Genomic DNA, 14,857 nt, shown 5'->3' with positions numbered 1-14,857 from the left:
TTTAAAATCTAAAAATATACTTAATTGATTTTTTATTTATTTTTAAGGAGAAAACTGACTCAAATGGAATCATGACCTTAGTACAATAATATTGCCAAGCAATCCAATTCATTTTTTCCCCAAATTAGCAATCAATTTATTCACATCCTCTTTTTGCCTTATTACAGTAATAATTTCGTTAATAATCAATGTCCTTTTTAGGACAATGTAATTTTATCACTTCTCCTCTCGGGGACAACACATCTCACTCTCTCCTCCTCCCCCTAATCCACCTCCCACCACCACCGGTGGCCTTAAACCCTAACCCTAATTTCATTTCTTCAAAATGGCTTTCCAAAACGACGCCGTCGTTATAGCGCCGCCACAAAAACCCTTAACACCTTCTTCAATAATTGAGAGATTTAGAGCGGCGTTGAAAGAAAGAGAAGATGAACTTAAGGCTTATAATAATGAGGATGATGATAATGATGATGATGTTATTGTGTTGCCGCCTAATATGGATGAAATTGTTAGGCTTTATGAGTTGCTTTTATCGGACTTGACTTTTAATTCTAAGCCTATGATTACTGATTTGACTATAATTGCTGGTGAACAGAGAGAACATAGTCAAGGTATTGCTGATGCAATTTGTGCAAGGATTCTTGAGGTAGAGTTTTTATTTTTATTTTTACAGTACTATGTTTTTTAGGGTTTTGGAATGTGGCTATGTATTATTTGTTGTTACCACTAGTGCTAATTTATGTGAATCAAACACGGGCACGGAGTTTAATGAAGACTTTTGAAACTTGTGGTCCAGAATAAGCCTTGGATATTTGTGTGGCTATAAATTATCTAATTAGGGTAAAATGGAAAGTTTAAAGTTAGATTGTTATTAAATATAGAAATGTGACATAGTGAAGGCACTGCTGATGCGATTTGTGGAAGGATTCTTGAGGTAGAGTTTTTTTACAGTATTTTTTTTTTTTAGGGTTTTGAAATGTGGCTTATATAGTACTAGGTTATCATATTATTTGTTATTGATACTACTCCCCCGTTTCAATTTGTTTGTCTGATTTTGACTTGACATGAAGTTTAAGAAAGTAAAATTTACTTTTGAATATTTAGTACTCCCTCCGGATCAAAAAAAGTGTCCACTTAGCCTTTTTTTTTGGGTCAAACAAAGTGTCCACTTATTAAATCAAGAAACAATTAATCTTATCTTTCCAGATTTGCCCCTATTAAGTGTTATGTGATCAAATCCCAATGCCTATTTAATTAGGGGTAGTTTAGTCAATTTACATATTTTTTTTTTCTTGTAGTGAGTAGTTTCTTAAGGGGTGTGCAAATGGCTAAGTGGACTCTTTTTTTGATCCGGAGGGAGTATTAAATTAAAGATATGTGGAATGCATCAAAATGCCCTTTAATCTTGGGTTCGAATTCTTGAGTTAGTGTTTTGCAGTACTCTGTTTTTTAGGGTTTATGAATATTCAATTCCCATTTTGCTCCATTCAACTGTTTCATTCTGATAATCAATAAGGGGTCGTTTGGTAGTGTGTATAAGAATAGTACTCAATAGGGTGTATTAGTAATGCTGGGATTAGTTATGCTGACATTTTAAGAATAGTACTCCATCCTGTTCCAAAAGAGAACATAGTCAAGGTATTGCTGATGAGATTTGTGGACGGGTTGTTGAGTTTTTTTTTTTTTTTTTTTACAGTACTCTGTTTTTTAGGGTTTTGGAATGTTGTATGAACCCACCTTTGGTTGTTATGCAAGTGCTAAGTAATGATATGTTGGGTCAAGGAGTTACTAGAAAAGTGTCTACAACTATGTGTAATAAGCTAGTTATGTTAGGAAATCTTAGTCTAAGTCAGTCTGATGTACTACTGAACCGGGTTGTAACACCTGATTTTATATAAATAAAGTCCACTTAAAAAACTCTCTCCGTTTCAATTTGTTTGTCTTACTTTCCTTTTTAGTCCGTTTAAAATAGAATGCCTCAGGGGTTGGCCTGGTGGCAATTGACTTGAGCCTTGGGGTGCTCCTTTCAGGTCTCCGAGTTCGAAACCAGCCGTGCAAACAATTTCTGAGGGCCGTGGACCGGGGAAACCACGATGCCCGTGGTGCACTTGCGGAAACTCGCTTGCCGAGGGGTTTTTCAATGCACCCCGGGATTAGTCGGGGCTCAAAGAGACTCGGACACCCGGTGCTTAATCAAAAAAAAATAGAATGCCTCTTTCCTTTTTTGGAAACTCTGAATTCCAACATTCCACATGGTATCAAAGTACATTTTGGTACAATCTACGTATCTTAGTTTAACACATTCAAAAGTCTTTTTACTTTTTTAAACTCAGTGCCAAGTCAAAACCAAACAAACAAATTGAAATGGAGGTAGTACCTATTTTGCTCCATTTCGACTGTTTCAGTCTGATACTCAATTAGGGTTCTATATGAAGGTTCTCCACAAAAAAATTTAGCAAATTAATGTGGTTTTTTTTTCCTTTGCGTAAAATTTATAATGTTTTATCGAATGCTGTATGCTATATCGAAACCTACCTTTATGAACTGTATTGAAGTTTCAGGATGAATTTTATTGTTTCAAAAGTATTGGATTCTTGATACGAGTTAGAAATAGAGCAGTTGTGGAAAGTAGTACCCTATGTTTCCTGAAGTGTACATGGGAGTTGAGTTGGTTATTTGCCTATAAGTTACTAGTTTTACATTTGAGTCCAATAACTAGTTATTTTATTTTGCCTAAGTTTCTTTTATTTTACTTTGACCCCCTAGGTCTTATTTCCTCTATATATGTATCGAGTTTGCCATTTTTAGAGGCTATCAATGAAATTATCGTTAGTCTCTTAAGCTTAGCAGTAGTTGTAGCTTTTCTTCTAAACTTATTAGCTTAAATTCTATCTTGCATCAATTCTTGCGCATTGTGTTGAGTAGCAGTGAATCTTTAATCTTGGGTAACTGTTAAGATTGCAGTGGAATGCTTTCTTTTGAGACCGTTTTCTTGCATTGTCAAAAGTATTGTCATCTAGGTATCAAAAGTTGAATACTACATTTAAGTCAACGTGTTCTGTGAATCCTGGTATGAAAATGTGCCATTTATGGTGTGGGATTCCTTGGCAATAGGAAATTTAAAATAAACTTGGATGCTTTAATCCACTTTCCATGACCGACACGTGTCGATCTGAATGAAGAAGATCCAGAGTCCAGGATCTTATACTTGTCAGGCCTCCGCTGTTCCTTATAAGAGGCTGGTGAAAATTCTGATACTCCTTTCTTCTGAATCTGAAAGAAAACAGTTAGAAGAAGTACACTGAGAGCGATGACATTCAAAATTATAGATTATATTGGGCATAGACAAGCATGAATTCAAATTATGAGTTAAAGTAATACATTCTTAATATTCCAGTCCTCCTGCTTCATGTCTTCTTAAATTATTCCAACCATTTATTTTTCATTGTTTGGGCTTCTAGTGGCTAAGCTTGGTGTGGTAGTTTGTGGTTGAATATTAGGGGTTGGAATTCATCATCTCCAAATGTGCTTTTAGGCGAAGATAAAGATAAGGGTACTTCTCCTTCTAAAAATAAAAATAAAATGATGAAGGGTACTTCTGATATCCAGTAGTTCTACCGTCATGTGGTTGATGTTACAATATGATAATATATTGATTTTTATTTGTGTCGATGTAAGACAAATTGGTCTTTGAAGCTTAATTCTTACAAGGTCTGGGCTGCAGATGTAGAAAAGTTCGTAGTCGTGCTCCTTTTGCTTGATCAATTCCTTCCCCGTGTAAATGAACAGTATACTTGTACAATAGATGGTGGGAAATTTTGTCCTTTGTTCGGGTGTAGTGCATAAATTCTGATATCTTCTTACGCAGAAGAAGGTTAAGAGAAAATATAACATGGAAGAGTAGTTTATTTTACAGTTTAATGCTTTTTCAATAGGTGAGTTGTATGAAGAAAAAGGACCTCCTGGAATTGCATGCAGAGTTTCCATCCCTCTTAGAATGAACTGGAAAGAATCAAAGAAGCAATAAAAACTTCATGAGATTTAGGAAAATCAGCATGTAGCTACTCCCCTACTCAGTTTGAAAGTTATCTAGTTCACAGGGGCTTTAGTTTTATAAGGATTATGACTGAAAAGATAACTGTCTCCTTATTCATTTTGAAAATTATCTGGTTCAAGGGTCTGAGTTTTAAGGATTATTTATCAACTGCTACCATACATTACCTGCAACATAAGACAACATAGGAACTAACTCCTTTCTGAGAGCTGTATGAGGCACTGACAGTATAGTTGGAAACCACTCCATTTTAAAAATTACCTGTATTGATCACCTGTGGTAACTATGTAGGTTAAGCTAAATCTGACCAGTACTTTTTTAGAAAATTTGTCAAAGAAGTATATACTCATATTTTTACGTTTACAAGTAGAGTCTCTGCCTCTCTTATTTTTTATTTGTCAGGGGGACTGGTAGATTTTTCTTCGCGTGCCATCTTGATGTATCCATTGCCAATATTTTGCTGCAATCTCACATTATTCTCTTCTTTAGCTCCCAGTTGAGCAGAAACTACCCTCGTTATACCTTCTTTGATAGTATAGTTGGAAACCACTCCATTTTAAAAGTTATCTGTATTGATCACCTGTGGTAACTGTGTAGGTTAAGCTAAATCTGACCAGTACTTTTTAAGAAAATTTGTCAAAGAAGTATATACTCATATGTTTACGTTTACAAGTAGAGTCTCTGCCTTTCTTATTTTTTATTTGTCAGGGGAACTGGAAATTTTTTCTTCTTGTGCCATCTTGATGTATCCATTGCCAATATTTTGCTGCAATCTCACATTATTCTTTTTTTTAGGTCCCAGTTGAGCAGAAGCTACCCTCATTATACCTTCTGGATAGTATTGTAAAGAATATTGGCAGGGACTACGTCAGGCATTTCTCTGTCCATTTACCTGAGGTAAGTAGTTTTATCAGGTATTTGCATCACTGTTGATGATGTTGTTATACCACTTAGTGATTTTATTTTTTTCTTTTTCCAAGGTTTTCTGTGAGGCATACAGGCAAGTGCACCCTAGCATGCATCCTGCAATGCGCCACCTCTTTGGAACGTGGTCGACTGTGTTCCCAGCACCTGTCCTCCGCAAAATTGAGACTCGTCTCCAGTTTTCACAGCCGGGGGTCCAACAATCTTCTGGCTTGACTTCGTCAAGAGCATCTGAATCACCAAGACCAACTCATGGCATTCATGTAAATCCAAAATATTTGGAAGCAAGGCGTCAGCTTGGGCACTCCACTATTGATTCTGTAAGCTTTTAGTGAATACCCAGTCCCCCCTTGACATCTATTTCCTTTCTCAAGCTCTTTCTGAATAATCTCTATCTGCAGATTGGTTTATGTTTTCTGGTGCTTTATGAAGTATTTGTTTTAATTTGTCATCTGTTCCCCCTTGCTTCTCATATCCATACCTAATATTCCAAATGGTTGAATTAGATTTAAGGATGTGGCCACAATTATTGTACTGACATACAACAACAACATACCCAATGTAATCTCACAAGTGGGGTCTGGGGAGGATAAGATGTTCGCATACCTTACCTCTACCTTTATGCGATAGAGGGGCCGATGCAGACATGTAAGAAAGAACATGGGATAGCAAAATAACAAATGTACAAAACAAATGTAGTAACAGATATCAACACACATTAGCGAAAAAGAGACTACGCGACTACCCTAAATCATACATCTAAAAGTACAACACTCTATTACGTACTAACCATCTACCCTAATCCTCGATCTCCACACCTTCCTATCCAACGTTGCGTCCTCAGTCAACAGGAGCTATGCCATGTCCTATCTAATCACCTCCCCCCAATTCTTCTTCGGCCTACCTTTACCTCTCCTAACTCCTGCTATAGCCAACCTCTCACACCTCTTCACTGGCGCATCCTCGCACTTCCTCTGTGCATGTCCGAACCACCTCAGCCTCGTTTCTGTCATCTTGTCCGCCACAGAGGCCACTCCTACCTTACCCCGTATAACTTCATTATTAATCGTATCCCTCCTAGTATGCCCGTACATCTATCTAAGCATCCTTGACTGGCCAACACTCTGCCCCATACAAAAGTGCTGGTCTAACAACCGCTCTATAGAACTTACCTTTAGGCCTTGGTGGCACTTTCTTATCACACAGTACCCCAGAGGCGAGCCTCCATTTCGCCCACGCCGCCCCAATACAGTGTGCGACGTCAGCATCAATCTCCCCATCTCCTTGGATTACCCAATATATTACCTCAAAAAAGCATTGTACTAGTATACTTTGAAATGTAATGTTTCTGAAGACAAAACATCGGAAGGTGTATGCCTTTTACGAAGTGGTTACCTAGATCCATATTTCTCTTATATTACTCCTGTCATCCCAAAAAAGATATTGAATTCATGGGTTGAATTGACCAATCATCAATCTACTTTTCCCCAAAAAAAGAAAGAAGAGGAATGACCATCCATCTGATTTGGAATTCATTTTTTTTGTTGAAAAGATTTTGTTTAATAACTGTGTGTAAACTCAACTACCAAAAAATGTTCAACTAATAAAGCTAAAAGCTTATGTAGCAAATCATGGTCATTAAAAATTGACTTTGCAGATATCCAGCAAATTGGAAGGATTTCTGCATTTCTTATATTTGACTCTTCTATATGATAATATAGGGAGGTGGGGCAGGTTGAAGGGGAGGGGAAATCAATTTTTTGGATATAGATGTAGAGTGTCGTACAACTTCAATGTATTCCATTCCATGCGACAATAATTATTCCTGAATTCTATCATCTATCATAAATACGTGTTGATGAAAAGAGGACAGTACAGCTACAACTTTTTTTTTTTTTTTGATGAAGTCAGTACAGCTACAACTACTAGTAGATAGTGGTAGTACAGGTAGGCGCTCATCATTGACATTGTTGACACCTATGTTGCTCAGACTCTTCAAAAATGTCAACGGGTGCGTGTCTGATTCTCCAAAAGTAATGTACTTTTGGTGAATCCTACACTGGTGCGGCATCGAAAGTGAAGAGTCCACGCAACTTAGGTTAACACATATCATTGTCATTGTTGAGTCTTATGGTTGAATCTTCTATATGTAATTGTAATAGATATAATTGAACCACTTGATTCTAGTTTTCCTTTTAGTCTTATTTTTTTATCCCTTTTACTGGTAGTTTATGTAGGTTTTGAGAACTAGGTCCTTTTAGCAATACCTGGGCCTGTAATTAAAGTAATTTTATTGGGAGATGGAGAGGTTTAATGTAGAGTAAACTTGATTGAAGATGCCCTTTTGGCATTTCTGATTAGATGTCAAATGTGGTTAGATCTTGTAACTGCAGATACAAATAATGACTAGACATTGCTGCGAAGTTAGAACTGTTTGTACAAACTTAGTTTAGCATATTTTCAAGGATTTACAACAACAACATACCCGGTGTAGTCCCACATAGTGGGGTCTGGGGAGGGTAAGATGTACGCAGACCTTACCTCCACCTTTATAGGGTAGAGAGACTGTTTCCGATAGACCCTCAGCTTATATTTTCAAGGATTTGTCCTACAAAATTCTTAGTCTAGTTACCAATGGACATGCTGTTCTTTTTTTTTTTCCCTTTTTTTTTTTTTTTTTTTTTTTAAAACCACGCAAGCTATATGAGAGGGACAGAAGGTAATAACATGTTATAAATTTGGTGACTCTTTTAACTTCTGTATTCTTACTACTTAGGTAGTTATAAGGGTATTATCTCAAAGTAAATATGATAGGCTTCAAAGTTGAGTTACGCTAACCGGCTTGCTTTATTGTACTTATTAATGGATTTCCACTTAGATGTCAAACATGTGGAAGGGTTTTTAACTACAAGAAGGGATGATGAGTAGAATTTCTGAGTTAAGTTTGACTGTTGCAGGTGAGAGCTGAAAATCGTACAGGCCATACATCTTCAGATCTGGAAGCAACACAAGTTCTGTCTACAGCTTCAAAGAATGTGAGATCATCCTCTCCTTATAGAGTGGGCCCTCCGAGGTCATTGTCACCCACCCTCGACGAGTTTGCAGTGGATGATTCTGCCATAGGACTCAGAGAAGGGGCCTCACCATCTCATCCTGCACTTGACTATGGGCTTAACAGAGTAAGAGGTAGAGATGATGACAGGAGTGAGTGGCAGAGAATTTTGGCTGATGATGCCCATCAGCAACCAGACATTCCTGCTAAATATAGCGTGAACAAGGCAATTGATCTTCAAGGACCGAGAGCTTTGATTGATGCTTATGGAATTGATGAAAGGGAAAAGGTAGCCAATCAGAGGCAACAAAAGATTGGCAATGCCACTATTAATGGCTTAGGTGATAGGTTAGCCGTAAAGACGTGGCAAAATACCGAAGAGGAAGAGTTCAACTGGGAAGATATGAGTCCAACTTTAGCAGATCAGAGTCCTTTTAATGATTTGTCAACATCAGTTCGCCATCCTCAGAGTATTAGGATGAGACCTGGTATTGATTCACAACATACTATGCCTTTGGTGACTGACCCTAGAAGGAGCTGGTCTAATCAAGGACAATATTCTTTAGTTCATGATTCTTCCATGGATGATGTTCACTCGGTTAGTATTGATGTACTGTTGCATGCAGTTACCTTTTCCTTAGCTTTTTGCTTGTGAATGTTCTTCAAACTTTGTTGATGTCTCTGATATATTTTACTTTGGAGTACAATAAAATTAGCTTAGCAGCATCTTTTATTTTCTTATCTTCAGCTCATTGTTCAGATTGGAATTCTATTTCTGCTTTCCATTGGCTAAAATAAACCTAATTGGAGCCCAGTGGCTTTATTTGGTGTATTTATTGTCTGAGTTGTTTGACGGATGTGGACCAGACCCATAATTCTAACATCTGTATCCTGGTCAATATAGCATCAGAATACACCATAAGTAAATTCATTTGCTCCTTTGTCTTGCAAGGGCCATGGTTTTGTTTTATCGATGAAGAGTATGTTTTTTTTCATATTGAAATTATGTCAGTTCTTTTGGCAGTCTGGTCGAGGGGCGAGAAATAAAATTACTGGATATTGCGATGAGACATCTCTGATTTCAGGTTCGCATTATCTTCAAAAGCTTCCAAAAAATGTGCCACAGTTGCCTCAAAGACATCTAACGGGTGAAGGAAGTGGAATCTCATCAGCTGCTGCTGAATCCAAGCATCCTTTGATTAGCAATTTGGCTGCTGATGGACATACTTGGAGGCCACCATATGTTCCGCCAAGAATGAATCCTACTTTTGACTCTTCAGTTCAGGATATTCGGGTGGCTGCTGATGGACATACTTGGAGGCCACCATATGTTCCTACAAATGTGCATAATCCCCAATGTTTGACTTCAAAATCTGTTGTTCTGCCTCATAATCATATCAGAAGTCCTTTTGAACTAAAGAATGCTAGCAATTCAGTTGTCAATCATAGTCTGGACAGGGCAGTTCTTCCTGAGCAACATACTGATAATTTGAAGAGCAGCTCATATATCAAGTTTCCGCAATTTCCTAGTCAACATCCTGGGTCATTTTCTGCAAATCATCAAAACCCTGAACAAATGGCTTCAGCAGAACCTCAGCTGTTGCTTTCTCAGCGTATTCATCAGACGATGCCTCCAAGTGCCTCACTTCCAGCCTCGAACCACTTGCAATTACCACCAATTTATAGATACCCTCCACAGGGTCCTGGTTACCGTCCAGTTTCAGGTCCACAGGTGTCTATGCCATTGGTTAATGTCCCAAATACATCATCACAATTTTCTTTGGGAGCCTTACCACCTTTGCCCAGAGGCCCACTTCCTATGTCTTCTCAATTCATGCCACCTGCAGGTCAGGTTACTCCTAACCCTCCGGCAGGAGGCTTTTCAAGCTTGATTAGCTCACTGATGGCCCAAGGTTTGATTTCATTGACAAATCAAGCTCCCGCACAGGTACTTGTTTTTTTTTTTTTATGTCAAGTTTTCTGTACTGTCAATTTTCTTGTGAAGATTTTCTCAGCCATGTGATTCAATTTTTAGGATTCTGTGGGCCTTGATTTTAATCCGGATCTTCTTAAGGTTCGTCATGATTCTGCGGTAACTGCTTTATATGCTGATCTGCCAAGACAGTGCACAACTTGTGGCCTACGATTTAAATGCCAAGAGGCTCACAGCAGTCATATGGATTGGCATGTAACTAAGAATCGAGTGTCAAAAAATCGCAAGCAGAAGTCTTCTCGTAAGTGGTTTGTAAGTGTCAACATGTGGCTTAGTGGTACAGAGGCTTTAGGATCTGATGCAGTTCCTGGGTTTCTACCGACTGAGCAAGTTGTGGAAACGAAGGATGATGAAGAATTGGCCGTCCCTGCTGACGACGAGCAGAATGTTTGTGCACTTTGTGGAGAGCCTTTTGATGATTTTTACAGTGACGAGACTGAAGAATGGATGTATAGGGGGGCTGTCTACATGAATGCACCAAATGGGTCAACTGTTGGAATGGAAAGGTCTCAGTTAGGTCCAATTATTCATGCAAAATGCAGATCTGAATCTAGTGCAACTCCACACGAGGACTCCAGAAGAGTGGATGAGGTGGGCCCTCTCTTTTCCTTTTTCTTATTCTTAGGTTAGATGATTTGACTGCATTTAAATGTTAGTGTGTGGTTAGTTATTACTGAATATAGTGACCTGATGATGATGCACATGAAGCCAAATGGCGATATAGACCCGTGACTGGAGTATCATCCTCTTAGTGGTGAAACACCTAAAATGGAATTTAATCAGTAGTGCCTCTATTTTGCCCGATAGTCGTATTCTTAGCAACTATTGGATGGTTGAGGACATAAGTTGGCCATAGCTCAAAGCTTGAATCTCTATAGTTTGTTCTTGAAGTTGTGTGATACTTGGTGACAGAATGCATACCTTTCTAACTATAATAATTCAAAACAGCAACTAAAGTTACCTTTTTCAAAAAAAAATAATTCAAAACAGCAACTCAATTTACCTGCAAAATTCAAGTGGCTATATAATTAGGTGCAAGTTGTGGAGTCACAGGAATTGCCACTCTTTAGAGTCATTAGTATTTACTATTTAGTTATTATCATAATTGCTGTGCGGTTGTAATCTCGAAACTGTCAAAAGTTCAAGACTTTGTATATATACTTTTCCCAGATGCTGGGAATGTGCTTGTTGATCCAGGGTCAATGTTTAAGGTTTCTAATTTGTTTTCTATGTTTGGAAATTGTTTTTTTCTCTAGGTTCAGGAAGATGAGAGTCAAAGGAAACGAATGCGGAGTTAGCTTCATTAAATCAGCTTCTAGGTGCATTGTAACTTTATCTTGAGATTCCTCCATGATAGCATTCAGCTTTAGATTATTTTTAGGTACCATGCCAGAATCATGTACATGTACAGGAGAGTTGTAACATCAAAGCTTCTTGTCAGAAAAGGTTTCATACAATCTTGGAGCATTTATATCCCGGCTTTCTCTATTTTGCTTCCGTTTTGGATCTTCTTTCATTTTGTTATTATTTTCGTGCTCACCTTTGAGAAGCAGTAAAAGCGAGGTGCTTTTTTGTATCCTTTGACTGTTAACAATTTGCGGGTATAATCCATTTTTTCTCCTTTCACATAGAAGTTTCTGCAGGAGGATTTTCAGGGAATGCTCCGATGATCTTCTGCAAGCTGGTGCTCTGTCAGCAATAATCTATAATTTTCTGTAGGGAAATGTTGGGAGCAGAATAAATCTACTGTAGTGCAATTAGCATAGCCTTCTGGTCTTCTTATCAGATGTAATAGTATGATAATTTTCTAGGCATATACTGTTTGATGTTGGAACTGTCTTGATTTGGTGTTTATGGGTTCTATGTGTTGAATTAGTCATCTGCTTCAATGAACTATGTTGGCATTTGTTTTGTGCTTTGTTAAGAGGGTTCCAATCTCGCATTTGATGGCTTACGTGACAATGTGTGCGCGGTTGCTATAAATATGTAGTTGTGGCCATCTCTGTACTGTTTAATGTGGAGTTTCATTTTAACTGAGGCTGTATCTTGATATGCCTGAAGCTAATCTGATTTATTTGAGGTAGGGTGTCAAATATGGCCCAAAAAATGATGACCCGCCCAACCTGCCCAAAATTTTATAGGTTGGGCTCAAGATAATTTCATATTGTCGATTTTAGCCCAACTCAACGTATTTCATTTTAAAGAATTTTCTCAACAAATACTACCAATTTTAGCTCATTTTTAAGATTTACTTAACTTTGGGTTTATTGCTTGAGATTTACTTCTTTTTTTTATTTTTTTTATTTTTTATGTATTCACTTTTCTTGTATTCTATATCTTATGGAAAAATCTGTAAAATATTTTTCAAGAAAAGTATTTTTTACGAAAAATGTATATCTAGAAAATATTTTTCACGAAAAATGTTTTTCTAAAAAATAGACCCTTCAAAAAAACTGGGTCAACTTGGGCGGGTCATGACCCAGCCCATTTTCAGCTCAATCCATTTCAGCTCAAATAACTTTTGGGCCAATGTTAGCCCAACCTATTTACTAACTCAGCTCATTTTGATTGGGCCAATTTCAGCCTAACCCGCTCATTTGACACCCCTAATTTGAGGGAAATAATTGGCTATATAGAGTTACTCTCTGACTCGGGCTGCAAAGGAAATACCAGTAGCAGTGTGAATTGAATGTGTTATAGTTAGGTGGAAAATCCTTTTAAGATTTAACTCTAATTTTCTGAGGTGATACTGTCACATTTGCTCAAGAACTCTTGTTTAAACAGTTCATTCCATTTGTATTTCAGTTATATAACATATTTTTCAATTGAGAAATGGTCCAAAATATGGAAGAAAAAACCATTTTCACAACTATATCATCCAGTCGAATTTGTTCGACTAAATACTTCTTCAACCATCTTTCCTACCGACTTGATTTACCACTTACTTTAAGAATTGTAGAGCATTATATTGTGACGTTAGTTCTGAATTGAGCTACACGTTTGTTGCATTCACGCGTGCAATATACAAACTTTGAAAACGATATAGTAACGCGAAAACCCACGTATAATACCAATATTTTGGTACAAAATTTATATCGGTATTAGCTAATACCAACATCTAAACAGTGGGTAAATGCAATCCCAAATTTAATCCCAATTTCATTTGTTGCTAAAATGAATACTTGGCTTGAACCATATACATTGTTCATCCTTCATCCTTTTAGATTACAAAGTATTTATACCATCCACTGCTACAATACTTTGCACACTTATTGACGTAACATTCTGTATTCAATTTTGGACTTGGTTTACATTTAGTTCTTAGGTCTTATCTCATAAAAACAATTGTGCTAGTCAGAGGCGTATGTAGCATTATGGTTAGGGCTTCAATTGAACCCGAACCCCAATTTTTAACGCGGAGTATAAATTTATATCTAGGAATTTACTAAGATTGCAATAAATATAGTTATGAACCCATAACTTTAAAAATATAATGGGGTCAATGCTAATAATCTTAAAATTGAACCCATAAAATTTAAATTTCGGATCCGTCTCTACTGCTAACCTTCATCTTGCAGTCCATTTTGCATCTTTTTATTGAAGCTGAAAAGGAAATATTTTGTGACATTTTATTGTTAGGCCCACTTTACCTATGGTGTCAATACTTGAAGCACCTATCTGGTTTCCTTTTATCATTTTGTGAGTTGGCAGCACTTGCATGTTGCATCAAATGAACCAAAAGGTAGGTCAATTTATTAACATTTATGGTATTAACATATTCACGTGGTCAAAAAGGAAAATCTGTCTTGTTTCCAAGTTAGTAATTAGCCAATTTAATCATCCAAAAAGAACAAGACACTTTCCCCTTACAAGCCTTTTAAGAAATCATAAATAAAAGGTGTATTTTTACTATCTTATCCTTGTCTTTCTTCAATAAATTGTACTCTAATCAATATAAATTATTTTCCAGACATTTAATATTAAGGGTAAGATGAGAAAGATTTAATTAATTCTATCTTGATTTTGTAAGTTGACAAGTAATTTGGAACAAATATTTTTAGTAATGTGGACAAATAATATGGAACAGAGGGAGCAGTTCTTTTCATATAGTTTTTTAATATCTAAATTTAAATTTTAAAGTATTTAGTTGATCTATCTTAATTTAACTTATTAGTCAAATTGGCTCCGGAGAAAAGAAAATGCATGGGACGGAGAGAGTGCCTTTTAAACTTAGACTTGATAAGTATTCAATTGAACTAATTTTTTAAACTATTAATTTAATAGTTTTTTCTAGTATCAATTATATAATACAGAAAGATTCAAATTCACTACCATACTATACAAAATATCTAATTTTATCCTCTATTTCACTTTAGGATCATTTGTATTATTGCCGTTAGAAAATTTTCCAGGAATTTTTTTTTACAAGAATTTTTTTTTAAAATATTTGACCAACCAAACACGAGAAACTTGATTTTTTTTTTCACCATACCAAGCACATCCTTAGTAGCGAGGTATCTTTTCGACCATTTATCCCTGTAATATACTACTATAAGTTAAATCTTATAGTATCTTAAATTTTGTATTCCTAAACTGAGACAGATACATCTTATTTAATTTAGGAAAAAGGTGCAAATAAACTCTTTAACTTTGCAATTTAGAGCAGATATATCCCTTGTTATAAAAGAGTTGTAAATATACCTCTGCCGTTATAAAATGGTACAAATATACCGTTTTTGCTGACAATTTCTTTTTTTAAAATCATTTAGTTTATTTTTTAATTAAAAAAAATATCACGTGGCTTTAAAAAAAAGTCTACCCATTTTTTTAAGTA

General features: G+C 36.4%; 1 protein-coding gene across 2 annotated transcripts; it reads left to right on the top strand.

Moving 5' to 3' along the window:
- The first annotated feature begins 261 nt into the window (after positions 1-261).
- LOC132040990 (polyadenylation and cleavage factor homolog 4) lies at positions 262-11,933 on the top strand. 2 transcript variants are annotated; one of them, XM_059431703.1, is made up of 7 exons: positions 262-646; positions 4,850-4,951; positions 5,035-5,298; positions 7,936-8,628; positions 9,055-9,978; positions 10,066-10,614; positions 11,280-11,933. In XM_059431703.1, exons 1-7 carry the CDS (start codon positions 326-328, stop codon positions 11,319-11,321), a joined length of 2,895 nt encoding a protein of 964 aa, XP_059287686.1. In that variant the 5' UTR covers positions 262-325; the 3' UTR covers positions 11,322-11,933. The 2 variants fall into 2 exon arrangements, with proteins under 2 accessions (XP_059287686.1, XP_059287685.1); XM_059431702.1 differs by having other exon boundaries at positions 9,043-9,978.
- Positions 11,934-14,857: the final 2,924 nt, after the last annotated feature.

The sequence above is a fragment of the Lycium ferocissimum genome, chromosome 12 (assembly GCF_029784015.1).
Source record: "Lycium ferocissimum isolate CSIRO_LF1 chromosome 12, AGI_CSIRO_Lferr_CH_V1, whole genome shotgun sequence".
Lineage (NCBI taxonomy): Eukaryota > Viridiplantae > Streptophyta > Magnoliopsida > Solanales > Solanaceae > Lycium > Lycium ferocissimum.
This window is presented reverse-complemented; position numbering and strand designations above follow the sequence as displayed.